Here is a 26164-nt window from a genome sequence, read left to right on the forward strand (position 1 = left end):
TTTTTAGAAAAAATAATTTTAATCAGATTTTACCCAGCAAAGCATTCCATTTCAGTATGAATATTTAGTTCTTGCTTATCTAGTGGGCAAAAGCCATAATGTCTGTGATTCTTGTAGCTTCAGGTATTTGTATAGAGTTGATCTGTGGTACAAATTCACATCTTAAAATATTTCTCTGAAAAAATCTAATATTTGATCAGAAAGGCACAGTGAATGGACAGGCAGTAAAATTATGGTGAAATTAAAATTAAACACACAGATATTTTCATTATGATAACCACAGTAAGAGTTAATTGGGTTCCAAATTCCCCAAAATATGCCTTTTTATGGTTTTAATTATTTTAGTAAAAAAAAAAAAAAGGTTATGTTAACAATGATATGTTATTGTGATAGAGTATTTCTTAAGTCTTAATTTTGTTTTATGAAAATTACACTTTTAAAAAGGTTGTGTGCTGAATGCAATAAAATGAGTGGTCATATAAAAATTGGTTTTTGTACAATATAAAACATCAATTATGATAATTTTTCCATCACTAGGATGCACAGAGAGTAATAATAAAAAACAAAAAAACTAAAACAAATGCAGCCCTTCACAGACAAGTGTAGGGTCTGTAAAACAAAATTAATTACCATCAAATTAAAAACAGTTCTTTGTAAACTCTCGATTTCTGTGCATCAGTACTTTGGCGCTGAAGCTGACGGTTTTCACTAAGAGCCACAGATTGTAAGATTTGGTCATTCCTGCTACAAAGTTAAAGTTTGCACTGAAGCGATGCTCTAGGGCAGAGACACTTTAGCATGTCGCAGCTTTATCCTCAGTTTGAAATACAGGTACATGGCGAGCAGACACATGGTGGAGAGGAGGTACAGCAGGACACACAGGCTCACATCCAGCCTGGAGAATCCCACACTGAGCAGGGACATCCAGCGCTTGCTTTGGGGTCTGGGGTACGGCTCTATCCCGACCCCAGCACCGAGGTTATCTTCCTGGCTTCCCAGGTCTCGCTTCACCCTCCAGCCCCCCTCAAACTGGAGGTCTTCCACATCCTCTTTCTTCTTCAGACTCCTCCGTCGCACTACACCAGACATGGCTGCAGCTCGGAGGGCTTTGGCTTTATAGTGTTGGTTGACAAATAAATCTAGGTCTACTATATCTTCCTGGCGCTCCCGTAATTTAATTCCCACAATTTGTGGCTTATGTTGGGACTGTGGCTTCTCCCAAGGTGCCTGGTTATCAGCCTTGTTTGCTTCAGCCGCCCCCATTCTCTCTAACCCCGCAGGGTATGGTTCACCGGCTTCTTCCTCCTCTTCCTCCTCCTCCTCCTCCTGCTGCTCTTCTTCTTGTGGCTCTTCGGCAGGGTGGCTGTCCAGAGCCTCTCGAGCTCTCCTTTCCGCCCCACGTCCGGCTTCTTTCTCCATGCGAGCTGCTGTGAGTCGGTTTCTCTGATGGATGAGAGCCTGGGTCTCGTCCTGCAGGTAGTCGGTTAGAATGCGAGCTGAAGAAAAGTAGTTTTGGAGGAAGGTCAGCACCTCTTCTTGGTTCCAGGTATGCTCACCGGTCTTCTTTAAACCATGACAGCTAGGACACAACTCCGGAGACGGCCACTGAATCTTAGGGAAATGGGGGTCCTCGCTGAGTTCTCCTTTGTGGGATAAGAATAACAGCTGTCAGGGAGCGTTTCATAATTTCATAAACATAAGAAAAAAATGGAGTGTTATAAACAAGATCAACCATAAATCAATGGATGAGTTTTGACAATGAACAACTAAAATCAAACTGTCACTGAAATCATGTTATTACATTCATAATATTATTTTTTTCAAGAACATGTTCAAGTTATAAAAAATAAATAATAATAAAAATAAAAAAGTATATATGTGGGCATGTTTTTGTGGCATATCAGGACACAACTCTGTATAATGACATGGGTATGACACAGGTATTACAAGGAGAGGGTGACTTGTGAGGACATTACCCATGTCCCCATTTTTCCAAACGCTTATAAATTATACAGAATTAGTTTTTTTGAGAAAGAAAAAATGCACAAAGTTTCCTGTGAGGGTTAGGGTTAGGTGTAGGGTTGGTGTAGGGCAATAGAATATACAGTTTGTACAGTATAAACTTGTATAAACTTTGTACAGTATAAAACTGTAGGGGAAGTCGTGGTCTAATGAGAACAGTGTTCTCTCCACCCTCAATACCACGACTTAGGTGCCCTTGAACAAGGCACTGAACCCCCAACTGATCCCCGGGCGCCGCAGCATAAATGTCTGCCCACTGCTCAGGGTGTGTGTTCACAGTGTGTGTGTGTGTGTGTGTGTGTGTGTGTGTTGTGTTCACTGCACTTTGGATGGGTTAAATGCAGAGCATGAATTCTGAGTATGGGTCACCATACTTGGCTGAATGTCATGTCACTCATAAAAACCATTACACCTATGGGTGTAAAAAAATAAAAAAATAAATCCCATCCTCATTACAGTAAAGAAAAAAAAAACAATGCATAGAATATACATAATTGTTTTCTTTGCATATTTCTCATATATATATATTGTTAAGTATTTACTGTAAACATCAAGGATATTTTATGTACAACTTTTAATTTATTCTGCTTTATTATTACTAACAAAATTTTATTTTATTAAAGTAATAATTAAAATAATAAGAATAAATTAGTGAATAATTATTGAGAATAACTGGAACAAAAAATCCAAAGTACATTTTCCGCTTGTATTCAAAAAGGGGAAAAATGGGTCTAATTGTTATGAAAATACTTCAAAAGCTTAAAAAAGCTTCATTTATACACAATATAAATAATATATATATTAAATGTATTATATATTTACATTTAAATGTGACCTTAAATGTGACCTGGATAGTCATGTTTTCATGAGATTCACCTGCTTAGGCTTAAAACAGGCTTAAACCCATTTTAAAAAGATTAATCATTTAACTTGGTGTTAAGTTAAGTGGGAAAAGCCCAAATGGCACCTTAATCAATTCTGAGTTGACAGATTAATAAAACCTGGAGAAGAACACATTTTCTCAGAAAAGTTTTATAAAAGTATCTGAAAACAATATTTTGTACATTCAAGTCTGTATGATAAAACTTATTCTGCATTATCAGAAAATAAATTTTGCCTAACCTTGAGGTGCTGTGTGAACCGTGTGTGTGTGTGTGTGTGACGGGTCTAAAGACATGATCAATAGACCTGTGGGCTCTCCCAGAGGGAGGATCGTGAAGATAATAGATGAGGTTGGGGTGAACAAGACACCCCTCCCCATCCACATACACACACACACACACATCGGCCTCTTCTCTTCACACCCCCTATGAACATGCCACCATCTCCAAATTGAATATGAAAGCCAGCACCTCTGGGCTGCAGCTCTCCCTCTAATGAATTACTATTTTTTCCCTTCAGATGTTTTCCTTTCCTCCCTCCCCCCAAACGCCACCCCAGACGGAGGCATCCGCTAATAAATTGCTTGTGGCGGATGTCACGGGGTGGCCGGGACACAAGAGGTGGCAGTAGCGTTTAGTTTACATCCCTCCCCCCATCTTTTACGTAGATTAATCTGATGTATATATGCATGTGTGGACGTACTCTACATACTGCACTTTACATAGGAGATACATCAATTTTACTATGTGTCTACGGGTACCCAGGGGGCTTTATGCATGGCTCTGTGACAGCACTCATATCTGGCTGTGATGCAATGCCTATGAAGATCTTACTTTTAATCATGGAGCCCTTCAGCACAAAAGGTGACTTCAGCTGTAGCACTATTAACATTGATACAAGCTTGCCGGGGCGGTTCATTAATATTCATGCGTGTGAATATAGAGAAGGAGCCTTCACGTGGGACAGTTCTGGTAAACAGGAGTGAATGTGAGTGCCGATAGCTGGGCAGGGCTTCTGTGTTCAGATGAAGGGAGGATTGGCGGACTGACTAAAACGAATGCAAAACAAACACAGTGTTGGGGAGTAACTGTGTATCGGAAACGTAACCATTACAGATACTGAGGAAAAAGGTCAGACTTTAGGATTTACTTTTTTCCTATAGGCATTGTTAGATGCTAGTGTGTTTCCTCTCATAGCTATGCAAATATTTGATTTTAAAAACAATATAATAGTCATTAAACTATATCTTATGATTTTAAATCAGTATTTAACCTCAGAATGATTTCAAAGTAAAAAGAGGTTTTAAAGTATGGTGGCTGTGCTTTAAAATGGAATTATCATCATCTTAATTCAAGTAGTCAAAGTTGAGTACTTCTGTAAGGTTAACCCTGCCTGCTTTAAATGTTTCAAAAAGATTAATAGTTGAAAACATTCATTAGAAATTTTAAAAAGTAATCAAATGTGATCAGTTACATCACTTTAACATATTTATTGAAATAGTTACACTACTCGATACATTTTAAATGGGGTAACTGTAATCTGTAGTCAATTACATTTCCTAAGTAACCTTCCCAAAACTAAACCAAAATAAAGGCAAAACTTTTCCTAGGCATTTTAAAGAGAACCAGAGGACAAGACCGAGGAAGAAAAGAGGAACAATAGTTGTTTAGAATGGCATACGACTATAATAATTTTATGGTGTGCAAATATGTAATTAATATCAGTATAAAACCAATGTAAACTGGATGAAAAACATTACAAATGGAAATACCCAACTTGACCTGCCATTTCCAGTGTGATAAATGCACAACATTTGCTATTGTGTATACGTAGTGCAGCCATAAGTATTAATGGTAACACTTTTATCACATATTCATTATTTACAAAGGAGCTCAAAAACATCTAAAACTGCACATTGATAGTGAGGTAGTTAAGATATTGTGAAGTGTTAAGGGATATTAAATACAATCAAGCAAAATAAGGCATCAATATGTGACCCTTGACCACAAAACCAGTCTTAAGTAGCATGGGTATATTTATAGCAATAGCCAAAAATACACTGTATGGGTCAAAATGCTAGATTTTTCATTTTTGCCAAAAATTATTATAACATTGAGATCATGTTACATGAAGATATTTTGTAAATTTCCTACCGTAAATATTAAAACGGCAACAATCTTTGGTTAGTAATATACATTGCTAAGAATAATGTCCTATCCTAACAAGCCATATACAAATGAAAAACTTATTTACTCAGCTTTCATATGATATTTAAATCTCAATCTGAAATGTATGACTTATGACTGGATTTGTTGTCCAGGGTCAGATATGTGCAACATAAACTAATAAACAGCCAATATTAGTAACATCTATGCTAATAAGCAACTAGTTAACAGTGAATAGTGTTCCCTAATCTAAAGTGTTGTGGGTATGCTTTTTCACTTGAGCCAGTATGCAACCACCTAAAGATCAACCTAGCAACCCTACATCAACATTAAAAAACACCCTAGCAATCACCAACCATATAATCGAAGCAGCTTTATAAAAACCTCTCTGAACACCTTATCAACATTCAACACATAGTAATGCCCTAGCAACTACACAGAATACTGCAGCATTGGGTTATTTTATAATGTCCTCATTCATTTTGGCAGAGGGCTCAAATAATGATTTTAGGTCAAAGAAAAACTAAAAATCAAAAACATTTGTTTCTGAGAAAACTACTTGACATCACTTGCTAAACTAAACAAGCAATGTTACTAGGTCACGTGCTGCATACTGCATACCATTTCTCATACTTTTAAAGAAGCTCACAAAAGGTAAACTTATTTGTCTTCCTTCTGTAGACCTCTCCTCCCTCGACAAGTGGCAGCAGTGCTGGGCTGAGTTTGTTGCATGGGTCTTTATGCCAGTTAAATTAATTGTGCAGCAGTGATACTAATAGGCCACTATTCATGCCTGGTTAGCTCTGTGTGTGCGAGGTGGGAGGGAACTACTAAAGAGGATCACGATCAGGAGGAGGAGGGTCCCTCTTGGGAACCGCGAGGAATAAAGGGGAGGGAAGAGAGCCACCCACCACACACACACACACAAGCACACAATTTGTGTTAGCTACTTGGGACAGAGATTACAAAGCAGAGGAAGGCTTGATGCTGGCAGCGTGGCGTGTGCCACCTGCTGTCCCGGTCGTCTGGGGAATAGAGGGCCGCGTGCCCCAGGCAGGAGACACTGTTGCTGTATCAATTGTCAAGCGGCTGGAACGACTCTCCCGAGACATGAGACAGTGAGACCTAATCAGCAGAAGTGACGGGGGCACAGAAGAGCCATAGGGGAACATGCATGGGGGACTTTTGTCCAATTATTCATGACTTTGTGGCTGGTAAAAAGAGACAGACGCTAAAGAGGCAGTCGACATCAAAAGATGACAAACAAATGAATTAAGCAAGTGTGAAGAGAGGCGAATAACTCCCTTTATGGCCCTTAAGCATTAGATATGTAAGCTGAAGTTGTCAGAAAGATAACAGATTTTTATTTTTGAAATGTCCAATAAGTTCACTTTTACCACGGAATTATAACTAAAAACTGTAAGATAAAAAAAAAAAAAAACACAATGTTCCTACCTGGATAATACAGGAGCAAAATTTCTAAATAAAATAAAATAAAATATGGGGAGCAACAGAAATAGTGAGAAATAGAAAAAGGGATGGATGTAACTGGACAGAGAAAGAAATAGTGAGATAGACGGATAGAAGAGAACAGGACAGCTGGTGTCTGCCCAGAGGATCGCTGAATTAAAGGGATTTAAAGGGAAGAAGCTGCACTGGTGCTCTGTAGAGGGTAAATCCACAACAAAAAAAAAGAAGAAAAAAAAAAAGAAGAAAAAAAAAAAAACACGTCCTGGTGTGCGCTCTTCTTTTCTCCTGCTCAGGACAAGAGTGACAGGACCGCATGATATCCTTGGTTTATTATGGCCCCCAGAAGTATTTGGACACACTCAAATCCATACCAAGTGGCATTTATTGTACAGAAATATAGCGCAAAGAAACCTTTGAGGAAAACGGTTTATTCGATTTTTAAGCAGTAGGTATATTGTTCAAAATGTAGACAAAATATCTTGGTGCTTTCTGGTCACATGAACATGTTCATACATAATGTGATGAATAACACATATGGTTACTCTGTTAGGATGCCTGTGTAAACTCGAGGGGAAGGGACTCCACATTTCCACAAGACAGTGACACTCTTAAACCACCAACTTTTTAAAAGTAATTGCAAAGATTTCTCAGAAAAGTGCTTTTAGTACAGTAAATGTAAAAGTGTGCTTTTCCAATTTTAAGTGGAGGAAAAAACAATACTATGCAAATACTTTTTGGGGTCACTGTATACACGTCAAGTGTTAGTCATATGTTTAACACTTAACATTTATTTTACACTGAAATTACTAACCTGCCAGACGGTTGTTGACCTGGTTGTGATGAGACCAAAGCCAAAGGACAGCTTTGGACAGTGAGGTCACCCGATCCATGTCGTCTTGGGCCATTCGTTCAAAGTGAGTTGCACATGACCTGCATCCGAAAAAACTGCTGACATAACTTCTCATCGCTTGCAACACTTCCCGAGGGTCTGAGGTCAAGAGAGAGAGAGAAGAAAATAAAGTGGAAATGGTCAAAAAAAAAGGAAGGTAAAAAAGAATGAAAGTGCCACTGCAAGAAAAGAAGCACTGGCAAATTCCAGAGTATGAAATATATGTTTAACTATTTATATTATATATAATGCATTAATAATAATAAATAAAAATGTATTTGATAATATTATATAAATTTGTTATTCCAGCAATTTAATCACTTATTGAAATATAAACAATTAAACTTCTAACAAGGCCTAATTCTACGATAACAGCTTTATTAAAAAAAAATATACTACATTACATAATACCATAATATTTGACCTTCTGTGTATCTTCACAAGCAAATAGTTATATATTGGTTAAAAATGGATGAAAATCCATCAGTAATCTATCCAAAAGTGTAGTAACCTGGTAATTTTAGACACATAGATTAACATTCCACTAACTAAGCAACCTCTAGGGTCCAGATTATTTACACTAATTCTTGAGTATCTATTGTTTCAAACACAACACATTCTGAGGACAAGTCACTGCAGTTACCAGGAGAGGTAGACAGGTCAGCTCTGACCCCCAATATTCCAAGTTGGTTTAGTGTTGTGGTTAGTACACTTCTTTCTTTCTGTGTTTAGCTGGTGGACATAATCCAGAGCATTGCCAGTGGACAGATGGACACCCCATCCCTGGTCTTCCATCTGCAGGTTACGTGACCCCCCTCCACCAGCTCACACAAACACAAACACACGCAGATGCCCCCTCCGCTTCTCTTCCGCCCACTGTAAGCTGCTGGATTAAGTGTGAGTGGAGAAGCTGTGTTCACTGGGTCTTATATTAACCCTTCAGATTCCAATAATCTAAACAAATCCCTCTTTTCTACCTACACACAATTACTTTTCCAGCAGCAAAACAAGGCCTAAAAATAACAGCGACACACTGGTTTCCTGGAACATGACACTTGTGTGTATGTGCATGGGGCGAAGAAGGATTTTTCAACAAAAAGCACTACAAACAGGCTAGAGGAACACACAGTCGGCCACAGACAGTTGCATGTCGGCCTTCTTTACAAAATAGATGGGGCTCATCCATCTGAAAAAGGCCTTGAAGGTTTTGACATACGGCAGCTGATGGCAACTCTTGATGTCAACAACAGGCCAAGATGGGCCACAGAAATCATTTTGAGCTTCATTAGACCACTTACAGTATATGAGTCTGAAATGTGTAAGGTCTATAGCAGAAACACACTCAAAAAAATAAAATAAAATAAAAAATCACCAAATCAGACTGTGCGACCTGATTTTTCATTGATTTGTTCTTTTCAGCGCATCGCATTTCTAAAAGAATCATTATAAAAGTCATGAAGTCAGAATGTATCTTTTTTTTTACTTTAATACATTCACATTTACGCATTTGGCAGATGCTTTTATACAAATCATTACATTGCGTTCATGGTATAGATTTAATCAGTTTAAATCTGAGGCTACATTTACACTAGTGCAATTTTGTTTTAAAATGCATAATTTTTGCTACAGTTACACCTGCCATTTACACTACTTCAGCATTTTCGGCACTTGAAAATGTAGACTTTCCAAAAAAAAAAAAAAAAAAAAAAAAGCAGACCCCAATTCAGTGTTTCAGTGTAAACGGACCAAAACAGAGACTTCTGAAATGATGGTGTGGCTGCCCACATTCACTGTGTTTCCTTGATGACCGTGGACACAATAACATCGTGCTCATTGTTTTACCTGCATGCATGGTCATGTGACATGCATTTTTGGTTGTGTAGTGCGGAAGGAGATCTTTCTGAAACGTAGTGAAAACGCCAGTGTAGACGAGGATCGTTTTTATTTGGTCAGACCAAACGAAAACGCTTTAGTGTAAACAGGGCCTTATTGTAGACTTCAGTTCATATTACTGCAAAGAAAATTCTTTCATCAAAAGTATTAAACAACCTTTAATTTCGACCATGTATACTTTCACAGCTGACTGCAAATTCTGGTTTAGAACTTTTCACATTCATATTAATTCCCAATGGATAAAATTAAGTCTTGACGCTTTTTTCGCAATGCAACTTGGTTTCACTCTGTTATACATCATATTAGAGAAGAAATATGGGGGGTGAATGCCATTTCATTTAGTCTAGGCTCATTACCACAAGGTTGTAGGTTCACGACAAGAAAGGAGCATTTACTAAATAACTAACAGTCTAGTTAAGGTGCTGTGCACACTAATAGTACCTGAGCTGGACTGTTCTTTAGCCTGCACCGTAAGCGTATGGAAGAGGGTCCAAACACCGCAGGGATATCCACGGAAATGGGGTTGAGATCCCTGGCAGCCCACCCACTGTACACCCTCAGGCAACACTGCATCACTTGTCTAAAAACACACACACACACACACACTCTCAATTGACTTGCGTTTCACCTAAACAACAAGAATCAATTGAAGTCAATCAATTTTCCTTTCAGTTACTCTTCAAATGAAGTGAGGTGGATACTGCAATAAAACCTCTTCAGGGATCATTTTCAATCATATTTGACTTCATGCATAATTAAAAGCCCATATCAAACAGCATTAAACTCTTTGGCCCGTTTTGGAATGAATCCAGACCTCCCATTGGTCAGTCTCCTGTGCAGAATCACTCAGCAGTTGATTGGTGGGTGTGTCTATAAGAGGTGATGATCTTGATGACACCAGCCCTTTTCCTTATGGGATGCCCTCCTTCTTCCTCATTGATTCATTGACTGGGTGGCTAAAAGGTAATGATGTCACTAACTACTTCTGTGTATATTTGTGTGTGTAGGCATGCAAGCTTCAGTACTGTGACAGCATCATAAAATCTTGTTCAATCAAAAATGAAAATTCTGTCATTTACTGTGACTTCACAAAAGGAAAAAAAAATGTTGTTGTGTCTTGTCTATATAATGAAAGTCCAAGTGGAGTCCAATGTGTTTTGGACCTCATTGACTTTCATCGTATGGACAAAAACGGTTGAAACATTCTTCCAAAGCTTGTGTTCTGCATGTTTCTGCAGGCTGGATGTGACGTTGAATGCCATGGCTTGAAATTGTGCTTGCAATGGCTTAAATAGTTTGAATATATGTTTTAATAAATTTAAATGAGTGACAGCATCCCAATACAGTGACCTCATGACCCAAGTCTAAGTGGAGAAATGCTTACGTCAAGGTATTGACAAACTTAGGTACCTTTTCAGATAAATGTGGTACTGTGCTATATCAAATGTCTGGTTGTCAAAATTCTCATTTATCATTTCTAAAATCATCAATAGTAATAAAATAAAAAATAAAAAACGTAAGCTCTATCTGAGATATTCTGCTCAGGTAAGCTTGTCTAACCTGCACCGTGTTGTCCAGGACATCTCTTAAATCACTGTATTTGATCTCGGTCCCCTTCTGTTGTTGTAACCAGCTGTCCACCATGTTCAGTGCACGCTTTACAGATGGCCGACCTGGGAAATACTACACAAACAGAACAAGCACATAATCACATACCCAGTCATACACTTGTGTTTGGGACCAGGCTAGGCTAAAACATCACATTATTTACAGAAGTCCTTTTAAACCTAATAAATGTGACAGCTATTTCTGCAGCACCAGTAGCTGTTGTCAAATAGTGAGATCACTAGATTCGCTAATGTGCTACTAGAAGACGCTAAGTGACAGTGAAAATGCAGACTGCAATGCTCTGAAGATTTACAGTCAGGGAAAGCAGAAAATGGAAAATGCCCCTTTAAAGATGAATATATATTATTTAGTTTCAGGACACATTAACCATTATAAAATGTTGGTAATAATAATAATAATACAGTAATCACAATAATAAAAACTATTAGTATTGTGATTTTTATTTTTCATTAAAAACTTTAAACATTAAAAATATAATAATAATAATTATTATTATTGCTATTTTTATTTATTAGGCAATCCTAGATTTTTTTATTGTTAAAATATAGTGTTCTTTGTTTCTATGGTTTAAAACCGCTTCAAATAATGTACCGGTATTATTAATAATGTTCATCATCACTATTATTATTTCATGACACGTTCATCATTACAAATATAAGTACTCCATGACTAATTAATCAATTATTTTTATATCAAAATGTGTTTTTTTTTAATGAATACAAAAAACTAAATCAAAGAACACAAATACCAACATGAATTTAAATATTTAAATATTAAGTTTTTGTTGTTCTTTAATACTGAAAAGCAACACAGAATTTGCTAATGGTAAACACGCTCCTTTTGTACACCAGTGCAAATTTAATAGTGTTAAAGAATGTGTGTGTGTGGAAGTCTCTGGAAGTGCAGTGAAGTAATGACCAGTCTGAGCCATGTGGCACGAGGGAATGGACAGATTCAATGGCCCTGGAAAGACGCCAGTGCTGACCTTACAATTCTGTGTCTGAGCTGGGGCCACAAAGCCAAAGCTAACACTCCGTCACGGCCCCATAAACACAGCCACATTAGTGCAGACCAAGGCCTGTGTGTGTGTGTGTGTGTGTGTGTTTGTGGGGGAGGCTCCACAGGATCCCAGAGGTGCACCTTTCTTTGATTTGTGCTCTTGCGTCTTTTCAATTTTCCTGTGGCCATCTGTTCAGCATGGTGCGGCCTTCTATTCATCACCCTCTAACAGGATCTCTATTAAAACGCAGCTCACTTAAAAAGGCCTTGCGGAGATTTACTTAACCCCAACGCCCCACTCCATTCTGATTTGTTTCCTTAATCTGGGAGATTTGGCCATTGAGAATGCAGCCAACGCGGTAAGCTAATCAGAGCAGCACAGGTGGGAAAAGGAGAAAGTCTCTAGTCTAGTCCTTCTCGGAGTGTGTGTGTGTGTGTGTGTGTGTGTGTGTGTCATTGAATAGATCTGCGTGCTGGTCTGGGCTCTAACTAGTGTGAAAAGCTCATTACCAGAACTGGGTGTTGAAAAGAGTAATCTGGGAATGCTCATACAAAAGACATGTTCTGAATCTCCGCGAATCAAAACAACAAAGGCGATGTGAATAACTCTCCGGGGCTCTGGCAGCTAGTGAATGTAAGGCTGTGAAATAATTTGGTTATACTGTGAGGTCTCTTTAAGAATTGCAAAGAAAAAGTCAACAGACAAATCAAGACAGAATCTATATTTGAGCTGGTTAACACTGTAAAGGAGAACTTAAAAAAAGTGTGATCTGAGGAAAGACGAGAATGCTGTGAACTGGCTCACACACTTTGATATACACCATCCTAAAGTATTTAGACACTTGGGCAAGATTTTAACTACATATATTACTGTTTAAGGGTTTGGAGGTCAGTAAAGCATGCCTTATTTGATGAAAAGTGAGAATAAATATATTTACGTCACAAAAGATTCTATTTCAAATAAACAGTATTCTTTTGAACCTTCTGTCCACGAAAGCGCCCTGAATAAAGGATTCCACAAACATATTAAGCAGTATGGTTTCAATATGGATAATAATAAATGATTCTTGAGCATCAAATCAGAATATAAGAATGATTTCTGAAGCATCAAGTCTGCAGTAATGCTTTAAATTCAGCTTTGCCATCGCAGGAAAAAACTACATGAAAATAAAAATCTTATAATAATATTTCACATTATTAGTTTTTATTCTATTTTTGTTCAAATAAATATAGTGAGCATAAAAAAAAAATAAAAAATAAAATAAAAACAGCCATTACTTCTAAACAGTAGTGTAAAATGTATGCATGACATTGCTTTAAATATCACAACATCAAATTATTTTTTGGTCGTTCATGTTCTTATGTTCTACAATTCTACATATATTAATACATAAAGCAAGGTGTATGATTTAAAACATAATGTATCATACTACTGATGATGAATGCATTTATAAATTAACACTAACCTAGATTCATAAATGCGGTCAATATTTTTATTTGTTAGTTTATGAAACAAAATGCATATAATGTTAATAGCAAAAATAGCTCTAAAAGTCATTTGTATGCAGATGCCAAGATAATTTTTCTACCTAATGCAATGACATTGATACTTTTTAAGTCTTTTTAATACTTGAGTGTCTTAATACTGTTAGCGACTGCTGTAGTATTTTTTTCATGAGAAGACAATGTTTTCTGAGACTCTGTTATTCAGACAGTTTTTCCAACAGTACACTGTCAATCATGCTGTGTAATAGTATATAGCCTCTGCATATTCCATCTACCAAAGCAAGGATATAGATCACTAACCACAAACAGCCCTTTCCAATCACTGTCCTTACTGATTCAGCCCCCCACCCCCCTGCTCTCCCTTCTTCCTCCACTTCGGACCATGACAATCCACTTCACCCTAGCAATATGTCATCTTAAATCCGATTAGTATCAGCATTCGAGAAAACCACAGTCTCTCTCTCTCTCTCTCTCTGCAGAGGTTCAAAAGAGAAGGCATCTGTCGGCCCAGCCCTGAAGAAGACCCCTGTTTAATCCCACCCTCTGGGACACAGACAAGTGGGCCATGTAAAAGCCATCTAAACTATTTCCATGTTATCAGAACACAACCCAACAGCAGGTGCTAGTTGTCCACCGACATCAGGGTCTCTGAAAGTTGTTAGAATGAAAACAGGAAATGCAGAGTCAGTCATTTAGGACACCGTGGCCTCGGATAAAAGATGGAGTCGCGGCTGAATCTGGACCTCAAATTGCCTTCTAATTCCTTGTTTTATTCTCTCCCTCTTGCGTGGCGGGAAGCCTCTTTCAAGAAAGCAGGATAAAGATGGGTAATCCTAAAACCTCTTTGTAATGCTCTCATGTCTCCAAGATCCACTCTTTTAATCCTGAAATGCATGTTCTGATTCATACAAATCCGGATTGTGCCGCAGACCCAGATACGTTGAGCAACAGCGTGACCGAGGAAAAGACTTTGAATCAAACTCCACCAGTATATTTACTATTTAGTAAATGAATACACATATTTACACACACACACATACATACACACATATATATATATATATATATATATATGTATATGTGTGTGTGTGTGTGTGTGTTCGTTTCTGTGAATTGTGGGGACTTTCCATAGACTTCTATTACTTTTATACAAACCAAATGTTATTTATATCCCATAACATAACCTGTTTGCATTGTTAAACTTTCAGATAAACACCATTTACTATTTTTTTTTAATCAATTTTTGTTTCCCTTGTGGGGTCCTCCAAAATGTCAGGTTTTACTATCCTTGCGGGGACATTTGGTCCCCACAATGTAGCATAAACAAGCACACACACACACACACACACACACACACACACGCACGCACACACACACAAGAAAATAAGTAGAACAGTTATTTTAACTTGTAATATTTCTCAATATTATTATTATTATTTTTACTGTGTTTTTGATTACTTGACTCTTACTGACCCCAAACTTTTGAATGGAAATATACATACAAGTCCATTTATTTTTTTCTATTTTGCCCCTGTGGGCTCCTGGTGCAGGAGAAGGTTCAGGATGAGAGGGCAGGTTGTGACATTCACAGGATTATCCCATTACATCAGTCTGGCTGCATTCTAAGCATCTTAATCTAAAGTACCAAACCTGTAAGCAAACTAACTGTGTTTAGCATTCAAGCCACTGTACAGATCTTCAGCTCCGAACACTTGAGTGTGTGTGTGTGTGTCTGTGTCTGTGTGAGAATGTGCTTGTTCCTCCATGCCACCATTAATCTCTCCATGCTTTGCTTTAGTGGGGTTAAACACTTCCTCTTCACAGAGTGTCAATTAATGCAGCCGGCGTGTCTGTTTAACAAGGCAGCTCAAAAGAGCAAGCCAAAAACAGCAAGGACACTCTGAAGAGGCCCAGCTAAGGCCGGAATACCAGAGGGAGCCGGAAATATTGACAAAACTAACCACAGTTAATGGGAGGCCTGCCCAGGGCCCCTGCCACTCCTCCAGGCATCTGTGTAGACCTTCCCCAGAGAGCCCTTAATAATCAGAGAGATTGGCAGAGCTACGCTGGACCCATGCAAAGCCAGCAAAGGTCATTGTCTCAGACCTCATCAAAGAGATCCATGGCACGCGTCTGATCGAGTAGAGCATGGCTCAGTAGAGAACATACAGGGAATAGAGAATTGAGTGAATCTGAAAAATTACTTTTAAATTAGTAATTTAATATTTTGTAATATTTCATGTAAATGTAATATATATATATATAAATATATATACACACACACACATACATACATACATACATAATGTACATACACACACACACATTGCATGCTTTTTGTTTTAAGACAAGCAATCCCAGCCTTAATCATTTTCTCAAAAAATAAAAATAACATGGTAAAGACAAATGAGTTGAACAAATCCTTTAAAAAGAAAAGAAAATGAAAAAGGATGTGACGAAACAGGACATCACAGCAGTGAAAAGGAATATCTTGGATGTGTCCTTAAATGTTGGAAATAAATCTAAACAACATTAGCAGTTTTGTAACCTGGTGTTATGTAAATATTTTCAGCAATGTACCACGTTTGTCACAAGTGCTGATATATTGACACCCTGAAAAACCCTTATGACCATATGTACTTTCTAAAACCTAACTGATCCTATAATATCATTCAACACTGAAAATTTTTACAACGAGGCATAAAAAACTCCATCTTGGATTAAAATGTTCAGTGTATCTCCCTCTAGTGGTTTGTTTTGTGAGCTGACTAGGCTGATACAGATCAGGTCAATGTATAAACAACCCACACCCAACCGACATATTCAACTAAGCCACCCGCAACTCGGACCGCAAAAGAAGAAAAATAAAATATTGTACCCGACCATCTTCCTGACCCGCATTTTTTTTAAAAGTAGTAAATGCTCATTGTAGCGTCATTGGGCCATAGACGTAGGAACCTCCCTGGCCTATAATATCCATTAATCCAGCCTGTGGAGAAATCACTCATTCTGTGGGGTCGCTCGCTCAACCCAGAATGGCCTGATGGTTCGAAAATATGTGGAATAAGGGCTGCTTTTTCTAGTCGACTAGTAGTTGTTCATTTAAGCCATTCGTGGACAAATCACCATTTTATATTAATTTAATTACTTAAATAGGCTATAGCAAAGATGAAGTTGATGATGTGGACTCGCCATCAACACCAGAGAGAAAGGCACATTTCATATGGATTACATAATCAGAGAGTAGCCCATTTATTTTGGTTTGAATAATTTCATTTAAAAGTAGACATTTCAAGCTTTCTGTAATATATAGCCTATATTTCTCAAATCTGTGAGGCACAAGCTGAGTTTTGCCACACTCCAGTTCACATGCAATGCAAGTGATCGTGCCAGCGCATTATTACGTTGTCTGCTATATATTTGCTTCTTATTTATTAAATACGGGCAATTGATTGATAAAACATTGATCAAAATTAACACACAATTTATAAAAAAACGAAAATCTTTAAATAAAAAAAAATAAAATAAAAAAAAAAAGTTTTCTATAAAACAAAACTTAATGAAGTCGTCAAAATCTTGTTTTACCAAAAAAAGCACTGTTGCTCCCCAGTCTTCACCTTTTCTCTTGCTGCCTCCATCTCTACCTGGAGACTGAGCTTGTGCGTCATCTTCGCGCCAGTTATTGTGTAGGCTTATGGATTTCAAAATTGTGTCTAGTACTATACAAAGGTTTAATTGGCATCTTTATTTCAAACGTCCCAACCGACCATGATCCGAATATCATAAAAAATATTTTTGGATGAGTCGCAACCCACGCATCACTGATACAGATGCCATGATATAAAACAATTAAGTGGATATTTAATGCTTGTGTGTATTGATGTAACTCACCTTAGCCAGTACACTGATGTACTTTTTGAGTGCAATCAGATGTTCTCCAGTGATTCTGACGTGTCCAGACAGCTCCACACGCAGAGAGTAATGCAGAGCTGATTCCAAATCAGACATATAAACACGTGTCCTATATGAATGCACACAAAAATATATGTAGGATTACAACTGTGCACCATTTAAATCATGACAGAGTCCACCTGATTGAGTTTTACTCGACCATTACTTTATAAAAACATTGTGACATTCTGCAACTCTTAAATAAAACTTTGATTAATAAATGTTCAAGTATGGCCATATTTGAATACAATGACCTTGGCGTTGCTAGTGCCACGCTTTACTCTTTGAAATGCAAGAATGCACTGAATTTAAATTATGCAATATGTAAAACTAATCTAAATGTGAAAAGAAATGACTAATTATGTCACACTATGTGTGCACTTACTTGTTAAATGGCCTCCATTCCTGTAGAGTCGAGTTCTTGATAAGATCAGTGATGGGAATCTGGGGTTTGCCTGTCCGCACTACCCCTGGCAACCTCTGGAGGGCGTATGAGTAAAAGGTACGAGCTTCACTGAGTCTGATGAAGGACGGAAAAAGGGAGTGAGGGCAACACAACCTCTAAACATAACCTCAAGTGTGTGACAACATGTTACAGAAAAATGTGGAGTAGGTGACATGTCTGCCAGACTCCAGAAGAGCTGAGACTAGTCCACATTTATAGAGATGCTGTTTGTTGGATCAGTTCAGTTTGGGACCGGGATTAAAAGAAGAGGGTTAAAGTTTGGGTCTATGGAATAGATTCGAGTTAGGGTAGAGACAGTCACTCTAAATCCAAATATACCTACTAGCGCATACAACATGGCAGATGTAGCGTATAAGGAGTGCATTCAAATTAGATGCATACTTGCAGAACATAACGGGTCAAGAAATATATTCTTTATCAGATGCTTTACATACTTTAATAGTGTGTGATTTTAGACATAGCTTTAAAGTTACAGATGAAAGTAGAGTTACAGGAAGTGCGGGAAAATAATTTGTGATTAGAGATCAATATATTGGACAGGCGGATTAATCAACTGTTGTTTGAACGTTTTGAGATTTGTTGTTTAGTTCAGTTTTAATTTCACTGAATTTATCATAATGAGGGACAAAATAGGGTATCCTTACTTTTGCTGAATAACTGAAGTGTTACTTTGCCTTGTTGTCAATTCAAAAATATACTGACATCCTTATGGATGGATAAAAAAAAAGCACTATAATTTTTCAGAATACATTTTCTTCAGATTTCACATTACTGAATTTTAAGTAAATATTACCAAAATAAATGAAATATTAAAAAAACTATAAACAAGTCAATGGAGTGCTACAGAAATTATAATGTTGTGCTTACAGTTTAAATGTTAACTTCATTTTTAAAAAGTCTCTCATGCTCACTAAGACTCCATTTATTTTATTAAAATAAACATCTTTAAAAACCTTCTTACTATTTGTGTATTTGTTTGATTTTTTTTATTAAAAGAAAGTTTAGAGGAACAACATTCATTTTAAATTGAATTATTTTGTAACAAAAGTCTTATACTGTCAATTTTGATCAATTTAATGCATTCTTGCTGAAAAAAAAAGTTAATAGTCTGTAAGGTAGTTGTTAAGTTTATGTATTTTATGCAATAATGGTCATGCAGAATAAGTCATTAATATGTGATTTATAAGTACTGATAAGCAGACAATATGCTAGTAATATACATGCTAAAAAGCAACTAGTTAATAGTGAGAATTGGTCCGTAAACTGAAGTGTTGCCAAAAAATCTTACTGACCTTATTTTACTAATTGTCTTTATATCTGCCATTGAGCCAATACAGTCTATCAGTACTGGACACTGATATTTGTAAACCACCATTTCACTAAGTTAGATGCGTTTGAGACAGTAACCTTTTTTAGCAATTCTAAAAATAGAGTAGAATCCAAACCCCTTTTATCAAAAACACCTAGGAACGCATTGTGCTTGCTTAAATAAACTGAGCTTACTTCCATGTCTCTCTTCTCCTGTTTTCTACTGTCATCTATTTATCTTTCTTCTTCAGATGAACAGATGGTGGGTGTGGTGTGCTGATGAGATGTCATTATTGATCATTACCCTCTTCTCTAACCCTGGCAATCAAACACCACTGTGCATTCCTGTGTCTCCAGCACAGGAGGACACACACTCCCTCATCTACCCAAGCTTCAATCAACCCTCACCGGAGAGATGGGGTGAAGCTTGAGGTCCCCAGGGGTCTGACGGCACGCTTCTGAGACCACGAGGACCCGAGGTGTGCGTTTATGTTTCTGAGCATGCTACATGAGATCAATCACGCATTCAGACCTGACGGGACGCCATCTGTTGCTCTGCAGAGCGGGGACTGCTTGGCAGGTGAAACGCTGAAAAGGATCACCATTGTTTCACTGTAGAAGATTAAAACCCCCCTCAACACACCCATGCAGGACAGAAACAACATAAACCAACCATAAATCATTTCTCTTTTGCATTTGTCATCTAAAGGGCCCCACACCCATGCCAAGTTATTTTTCTCAAATAACCATAACAAAGCGAGTAAACCTCTGATTTATGCTCCTGGTTAGAATCGATTATGAAAGCTCTGTGATCTTGAATAATTGCATGTATTAAAATTCTTTTGCCTCAATAACATGGCCAGATGTTGCAGGATTTTTACCTGCAATGGCTAATGATCATAAAACTGAGAAGACGAGATCAGGCAAATGCTAAATGCTTAATTATAAGAACCTAAGAATAAAATGCCTCGGCTCTAACTCATGTTAATGCACTATGAAAGAGAGATTAAAGGTGAACCGTGTAATTTCAGTCCCTCCAATACAAGTCTATGGGATTTTGCACCCTTTAAGTTTAATAGTTTCATATGTTCATTTTAAGCATGAGCTTTACAAAAGGTGATGAGCATTAGCATTTGTTTTCAAACATCCCAAATACTTCTCGTCTTGACTTTTTTAAATTATCTAGGCATCAGGTTTAATGCATGATTTATTGTAAAATATAGTCCTGAAAAATCCATGACATCAGTCTGAAGTATTATATCTGTTACAGGGCCATATGAAGGAAATTAAATACTTACACTTTGAGTCTAGAGATATGTCTGGATGAGTTGTACAGGTAACATGAAGGAAAATCGGTCACACCAAACCTGGACACCAAACTTGTCTCCGTGTCCAAAACCCTGCGCACAGCTATGTTTTCATACTGCAACAAATCCAATGTCACCTGAACGAGAACAAAAATTAGAAATGCCATGTAAAAAAAAAAAAAAAAAAAAAAAAAAAAAAGTAACAGGCGACAATGTACATTTAAAATGTACATTTTGTACAAATAAACCCTACTCAACAAAAGTTATTGTGTATTTTCTCAAAGTCTTAGCCAAAATATATTTGAAGCTTGAGAATGGGAAATTGTAATTGAATGGTTATAAAAAATAAAAACACCTTAGAATCTTTTGTTTTGTGTTCAATGAAAAGAATTTGGGCTTGGAATAAGATGGTAAATAAAGTACATCATTTTCATGTGAATTATTCCTTTAAATTATCCTTGTGTAAACAGATCTCACCTCTCTCCCCACGTAGGAGTCTTTACTCTCAAACACAAGAGCGAGGAGCTTCACACTGTTGGTCTGAAAGAAGTTGTCTATCTCTGCCTCACTGTCAAGAGAGAAAAAGATTAGATTCAAATAAGTTGAGATAATGTAATAAAACCAAACCAAAAATGAGTTCATTGTCTGACTGTACAGTTCACTCATATGCTAGGGAGTTTACTAAAGGTAAGTTTTGAGCCTTGAACTAAAACATACTTTAAGATGCATTTCCCCCCCGAAATTAATAAAAATAGTCCTGTGAAATTATTTGATATTTCTGTGCTTAATCTCGTTTTCGGCTCTCAGATGACGAAAATATATATATATATATATATGCATTTCCTGCAATGATTTGACAGATGACACTAAAAAAAGAAAAAATTAAGATACAAATCAAGTTTATGGTGTGTCCTGTTCCTTCCTTATTCGAGTGAATTTTGAACAGCAGTGTTAAAGCAAACAAAACCAACATGCTCGCTGACCGTTAGAAGCAAGCATTATTTACAAAAGATGCCATCCAAACCTTTAAGATTTCAATTGCAAATTTAAACAAAGACATGCTTTAAAATAAGTTGAAAAGTGTGTAAGACATTGCATTCTAACCTGGCTGTCTCTAAAGGTGGACAAGCAGGTGGCCAAGTTTCATTGTGCATCTCCAACTTATTGATAACGTAGTGACGAAGGCCTCTTACATCCCTTGAAAATCCTATATGAACATTTAAAAACATGCGCATACATAAACAAAAGTACCCCAGAAGTAAACATCAAAGATATTTATTAAGTGGCTAAGAATTGGTTGAAATGGAATAGTTCATCTGAAAATGACAACTTATAATAGAGGCCAGATTTACTAAACAGGGCAAACCAGCGTTAGACTGCAATCCCATAAAAAGTGCCAATGGGAGTGGAAACTCTTCCAAATGCATATGCAATAAAGTCGATGTTTCCATGCCTTTTCATAACTTTTTTTCCCCCTACTTGTCTTAAGTAAACCCAGAAAGTAGACAGTAGAGACTTTTATTTTCCAGTAGAGACTTTGTTTTTTTTTTTTTTTTTTTCGCAGTGTGAAAAAGACAACAGTTGCTGGACACACTGGAATAAATAAAGACACAGTTTTACCTCTGAAATCCTGGCCCCTGGACCCGCTGCTCGAATAAGCAGGGAAGAACTGAGAAAGACAGAGGGAGATCAGTAACAATGCTACTTGAGCCCTTCACATCAGTTGCATGCCTGCAGAGCCTCACTGACAGCTTTAGTCAACAGCACTTCCTCTTACCCTCTTAAAATTCATCAAAGCTGCGAAAGAATGTCCCTTCATGAGACTTTATTTTACAAGACAAGAACACAAAGTTAGACTTAAAAAATCCAGATACAAAAACACCCAAATAGTGAAGGAACATCTGGTGATGAGTTTCCGAATGTTTCCCTGAAGGAAATTGATGCACTATAATAATTCAAGGAATGGCAACAACAGTTAAATGTTTATGTAGAGAAAGGACAAAGAACAGACAGATTCAGTTCTATCATTTCATCCCTCTGGCTACAGCATAGCCTTTACCCATAATGCATGACTGAACAAAGAACAGTTACTCATGAATAAAATGGATTCATCTGTCTGTGTGGAAAAAAAAACTCACAAGTCATGCTTTTGTGCTCAGCAAAGGGCCTCATTCATGAAACACAAGCAGAATGAATTTACGTGTAAATCATTTGTCACGGCATCAACAATTTAAATAATGGTTTTGTGAAAAATATACACAATTTGTCCACACTCATATGAATAAGGACCAAAATATGCAGTCATCCATTTTTAAAGCTGATTTCTTATCTTTATTTCCATTTATGAGCAATTTCATTACACAGACAAATTTACACAATTAACTGTATAAAGTTTTTTTTTTTTTACTGCTCATCTCGCACATAAGATTATTCAGAAGATAAAATTGTATTGCTCAGGTGTTGCTTGCACTTTCAGAGCTCAGAAGACATTTCACCCAAGTATTAACTTTTTCTTAAATGTTTCCTTTACAGTTGTATTAAATAAACATTGCATAAAAATACAAAATAAAATTATAGACTAAAAATTTAATATAGTTCTAATATTAAATATTAATAAGTAATAGTTCTAAGATTGTATTAATGTTTTTTTAAAGAAGATTCTTATGCTTACCAAGGGTGCATTTATATTTATGCATATATTTAATATACAATAAAAACCTTTTTCTATTTTTCATGCAATTTATTCATGTGATGGTAAATCTCAGTTTTCATCAACCATTATTCCAGTCTTCAATTAATTACTGGGAAATAAATTAGAATTCAGTGGAACATGTTTCCATTCATATTTAAATCTCAGGCTTGTTATTGCAGAATCTCATCACAAACTGTTGAGATCTCTTCTGAAACTCTGGGAGGTGAAATTTAATTACTAGGGTTTGTTTCTCGGGAGGAAAAGTTTCCAGTAAATCACATTTCTTGCTACGACTGAGAAATTAAAAACAATTGTGGGTTTTCTTTCCTACACGAAAACAAACGTTGAATTATAATTATAAACGACAATAACAGCAACAATAATTGCATGCTCTCTAAATTGCACACTACCTTCAGAGAGGGATATCCAGTGATGCCGAAATTGGTGCACACTTTTCTGTTGCTTTCATCAGCACAATCAATAGCAGCCAGATCAACAGCAGGCTTCCACTCTACAACAGCAACACAAAACACAATGTAGTTTATGAAACTGAAACAATGCAAAGAGTGGGATTGATGGTGTTATTGCAAATGGATTTCAGTTGCATATTGCAAAATTTGTGTTATGACTGTAAGCAGTCTGTGGTTAAAAACATCAAACACCTGTCTGTGCAAATACAATGTCAACACTATGTCAAAGAGCATCTGGCACAATACGACCAAGCAAGATTTCTGATCAACGCTGAAGATATGGTGCTCTTATTCACAACATATGCTCCATTAACCTTTCACAAAGGGGACTTCCAGGTGTCAAGAGAGTGTGCTTTTAATGAACAGTGTTACTGTCAACCTAGAGGAGTGGACTCAAAAACCTAAAATCAGAAGAGAAAAAAAAATATATGTGCACTTTAAAGTGGTTGTGTCTCAAAACCTAAATGAACCGCTTGTATTTGGAAGTAGCTAAATTAACTAGAAATGCCCCAATGATAACCATGAATGATGCCCAGGTAGACAACTCACTATTTCACTAGGTAGTCTCACTTGGTAGAGCAAATAAGCTGACACAGTAGTTAACTCACTAAATCACTATTTAGGCTTACTAGGTAGGCTACCTCAGTTGGCAGACAGTTCATTTGGTGGGCTGCTTGTGTTTTGAGACATTGCTTGTTTGTATACTGTAGGTCAATATCGATCACTAGTCATTGTGTAACCCAGTAAGCAGCAATATACAAGCTTTTCTCAAATAGCGATGTGTTTATACCTATCCATTGACCACTGATAAAACTCATCAGAAGGTAAATTAATCATCGTCCCTGAGCTTACTTTAACTTTGATGCAGGGAAGTTAGAAGGTTTCTGAAAACAGTTTTCACACACAGAATTAAATGTTTAGCGTGAGAGTTAGGATAAAATCCCTCGCAAAAATCACTTTGATTCCAAAAATCACGTTAAAAATATTTAAAATATACTTTAAACCTTGTAGTCGCTTATTGTCATTGTGTTGATTTATTTGGAAACCAGCTGTGGCAAATACTTATTACAATACCTTATAACAGTTAACTATGTTTTGGAGGAAACAGGTTACCATGGTAAATGACAGTGTAGCGGAAGTCCAGTCGTTATACTTAGACGCTGCAGCTCACGAACAGCTGTTAACTGTTCGACAGTATCTTCACGGTGTGGAAATATGGAGCAAACTAACCTTTAATATCTCTGGCGAGGTCTTTCCAGGTGGGTGAGAACGCGACGCAGTGTCCGCACCAGGTCGCGTAAAACTCCACGAAAAGAGCCGCGCTGGAGTTAAAAAGCACGGAGTCCACATTCTCCGGGGATAAAATAATAATCTGATCCGATGCTGTGTACAGCCCGGCTTGAGCGATTAAAGGACTAAAACTTATAAAAGAAATAAAAGCACATAAGAAAGAGTTAAAGGGATTTAATTTGGTTTTTGTCGCGTAACAAGACGTGGCACAGCAGCCCTGCTGCGCCATCTTCCCTTATTTCAACTAACTCTATTAGAAAGTGATAGAAAGTTGACTGCTACTGGTCACACGTTTAACTCCCTCCCACTTAACTCTACACAACTCCCACTCTCTTCCAACTGTACATAGCTCACAGCAGAACACATACATTTTTCTAACTTCTTACACTTTTATGTCTCAGTGTTTGTTTTTATTAAAACTAAGAGTTTTAACACACACACACACACACACACACACACACACACACACATATATATATACACACACATATATATATATATATATATATATATTCATTTATCTTTGTTTGTTATATAAATATTACAACTGTCTTGGAAACGTTTACCATGCCATGACGTTCAGTTGTTGTTTTTTTACGTTTAATTTGAATAATTTTATCTTATCAAAAGAATTATGTGTTTAAAACTATAATAGTCCCAACAAAGAGTGAGATAAATATAACCAACTTTAATTTTACAATTGTGAAAAGATTTCTATCTAGTTGTTCACAAGTTAAAAATCGTCCCTCAGTTGTGACGTCAATTTTGTTGTTGTTGAAGTTAAAGTTATGAATTACAAAATGTGGAGAAAGAAAATAAATAGTTTACTTATTTTCATTGATACTATGTGAATGTTTTTTTTTTTTTTTGCTGAATTAATCACATTAAGTAATCACATCTGTCACAAGCCTTTGAAATTTCAAACTACTGTATATGCTCTGCATTCCCAGACAGATCCATTTTTCATTCCTTACATCAATATCTTTTTGTTGCCACAAATAATTATAAAAGATCACCATTTTAGGATATATTTGTTCCAAACTACGATATACGTCTATGGATTTTATTAGACTTATGTAAGCCAGAGTAAGTTTAGTCCTTCCTAGAACAGTATTGACACCTTGATCCATTCGTTCAGAATCACCCTTTGCTCAAATATTGACATTTGTGTATGTGCCTCTTGTCCAAAGTTTCTGACAGGGCACATTCCACCCAGGCAAACATT

General features: G+C 36.9%; 1 protein-coding gene across 1 annotated transcript; it reads right to left on the minus strand.

Annotated features, from left to right (window-relative positions):
* qsox1 (quiescin Q6 sulfhydryl oxidase 1) lies at window positions 1-25198 on the minus strand. The gene is made up of 12 exons (XM_052563587.1): window positions 24880-25198; window positions 23590-23690; window positions 22108-22156; window positions 21592-21694; window positions 20965-21055; window positions 20479-20624; window positions 17792-17926; window positions 17347-17476; window positions 10882-11004; window positions 9763-9901; window positions 7351-7527; window positions 1-1643 (listed from the first exon to the last, which is right to left on the minus strand). The coding sequence occupies exons 1-12, from the start codon at window positions 25166-25168 to the stop codon at window positions 778-780; spliced, it is 2349 nt and encodes a 782-aa protein (XP_052419547.1). The 5' UTR covers window positions 25169-25198; the 3' UTR covers window positions 1-777.
* Window positions 25199-26164: the final 966 nt, after the last annotated feature.

The sequence above is a fragment of the Carassius gibelio genome, chromosome B8, assembly GCF_023724105.1.
Source record: "Carassius gibelio isolate Cgi1373 ecotype wild population from Czech Republic chromosome B8, carGib1.2-hapl.c, whole genome shotgun sequence".
Taxonomy (NCBI): Eukaryota; Metazoa; Chordata; class Actinopteri; order Cypriniformes; family Cyprinidae; genus Carassius; species Carassius gibelio.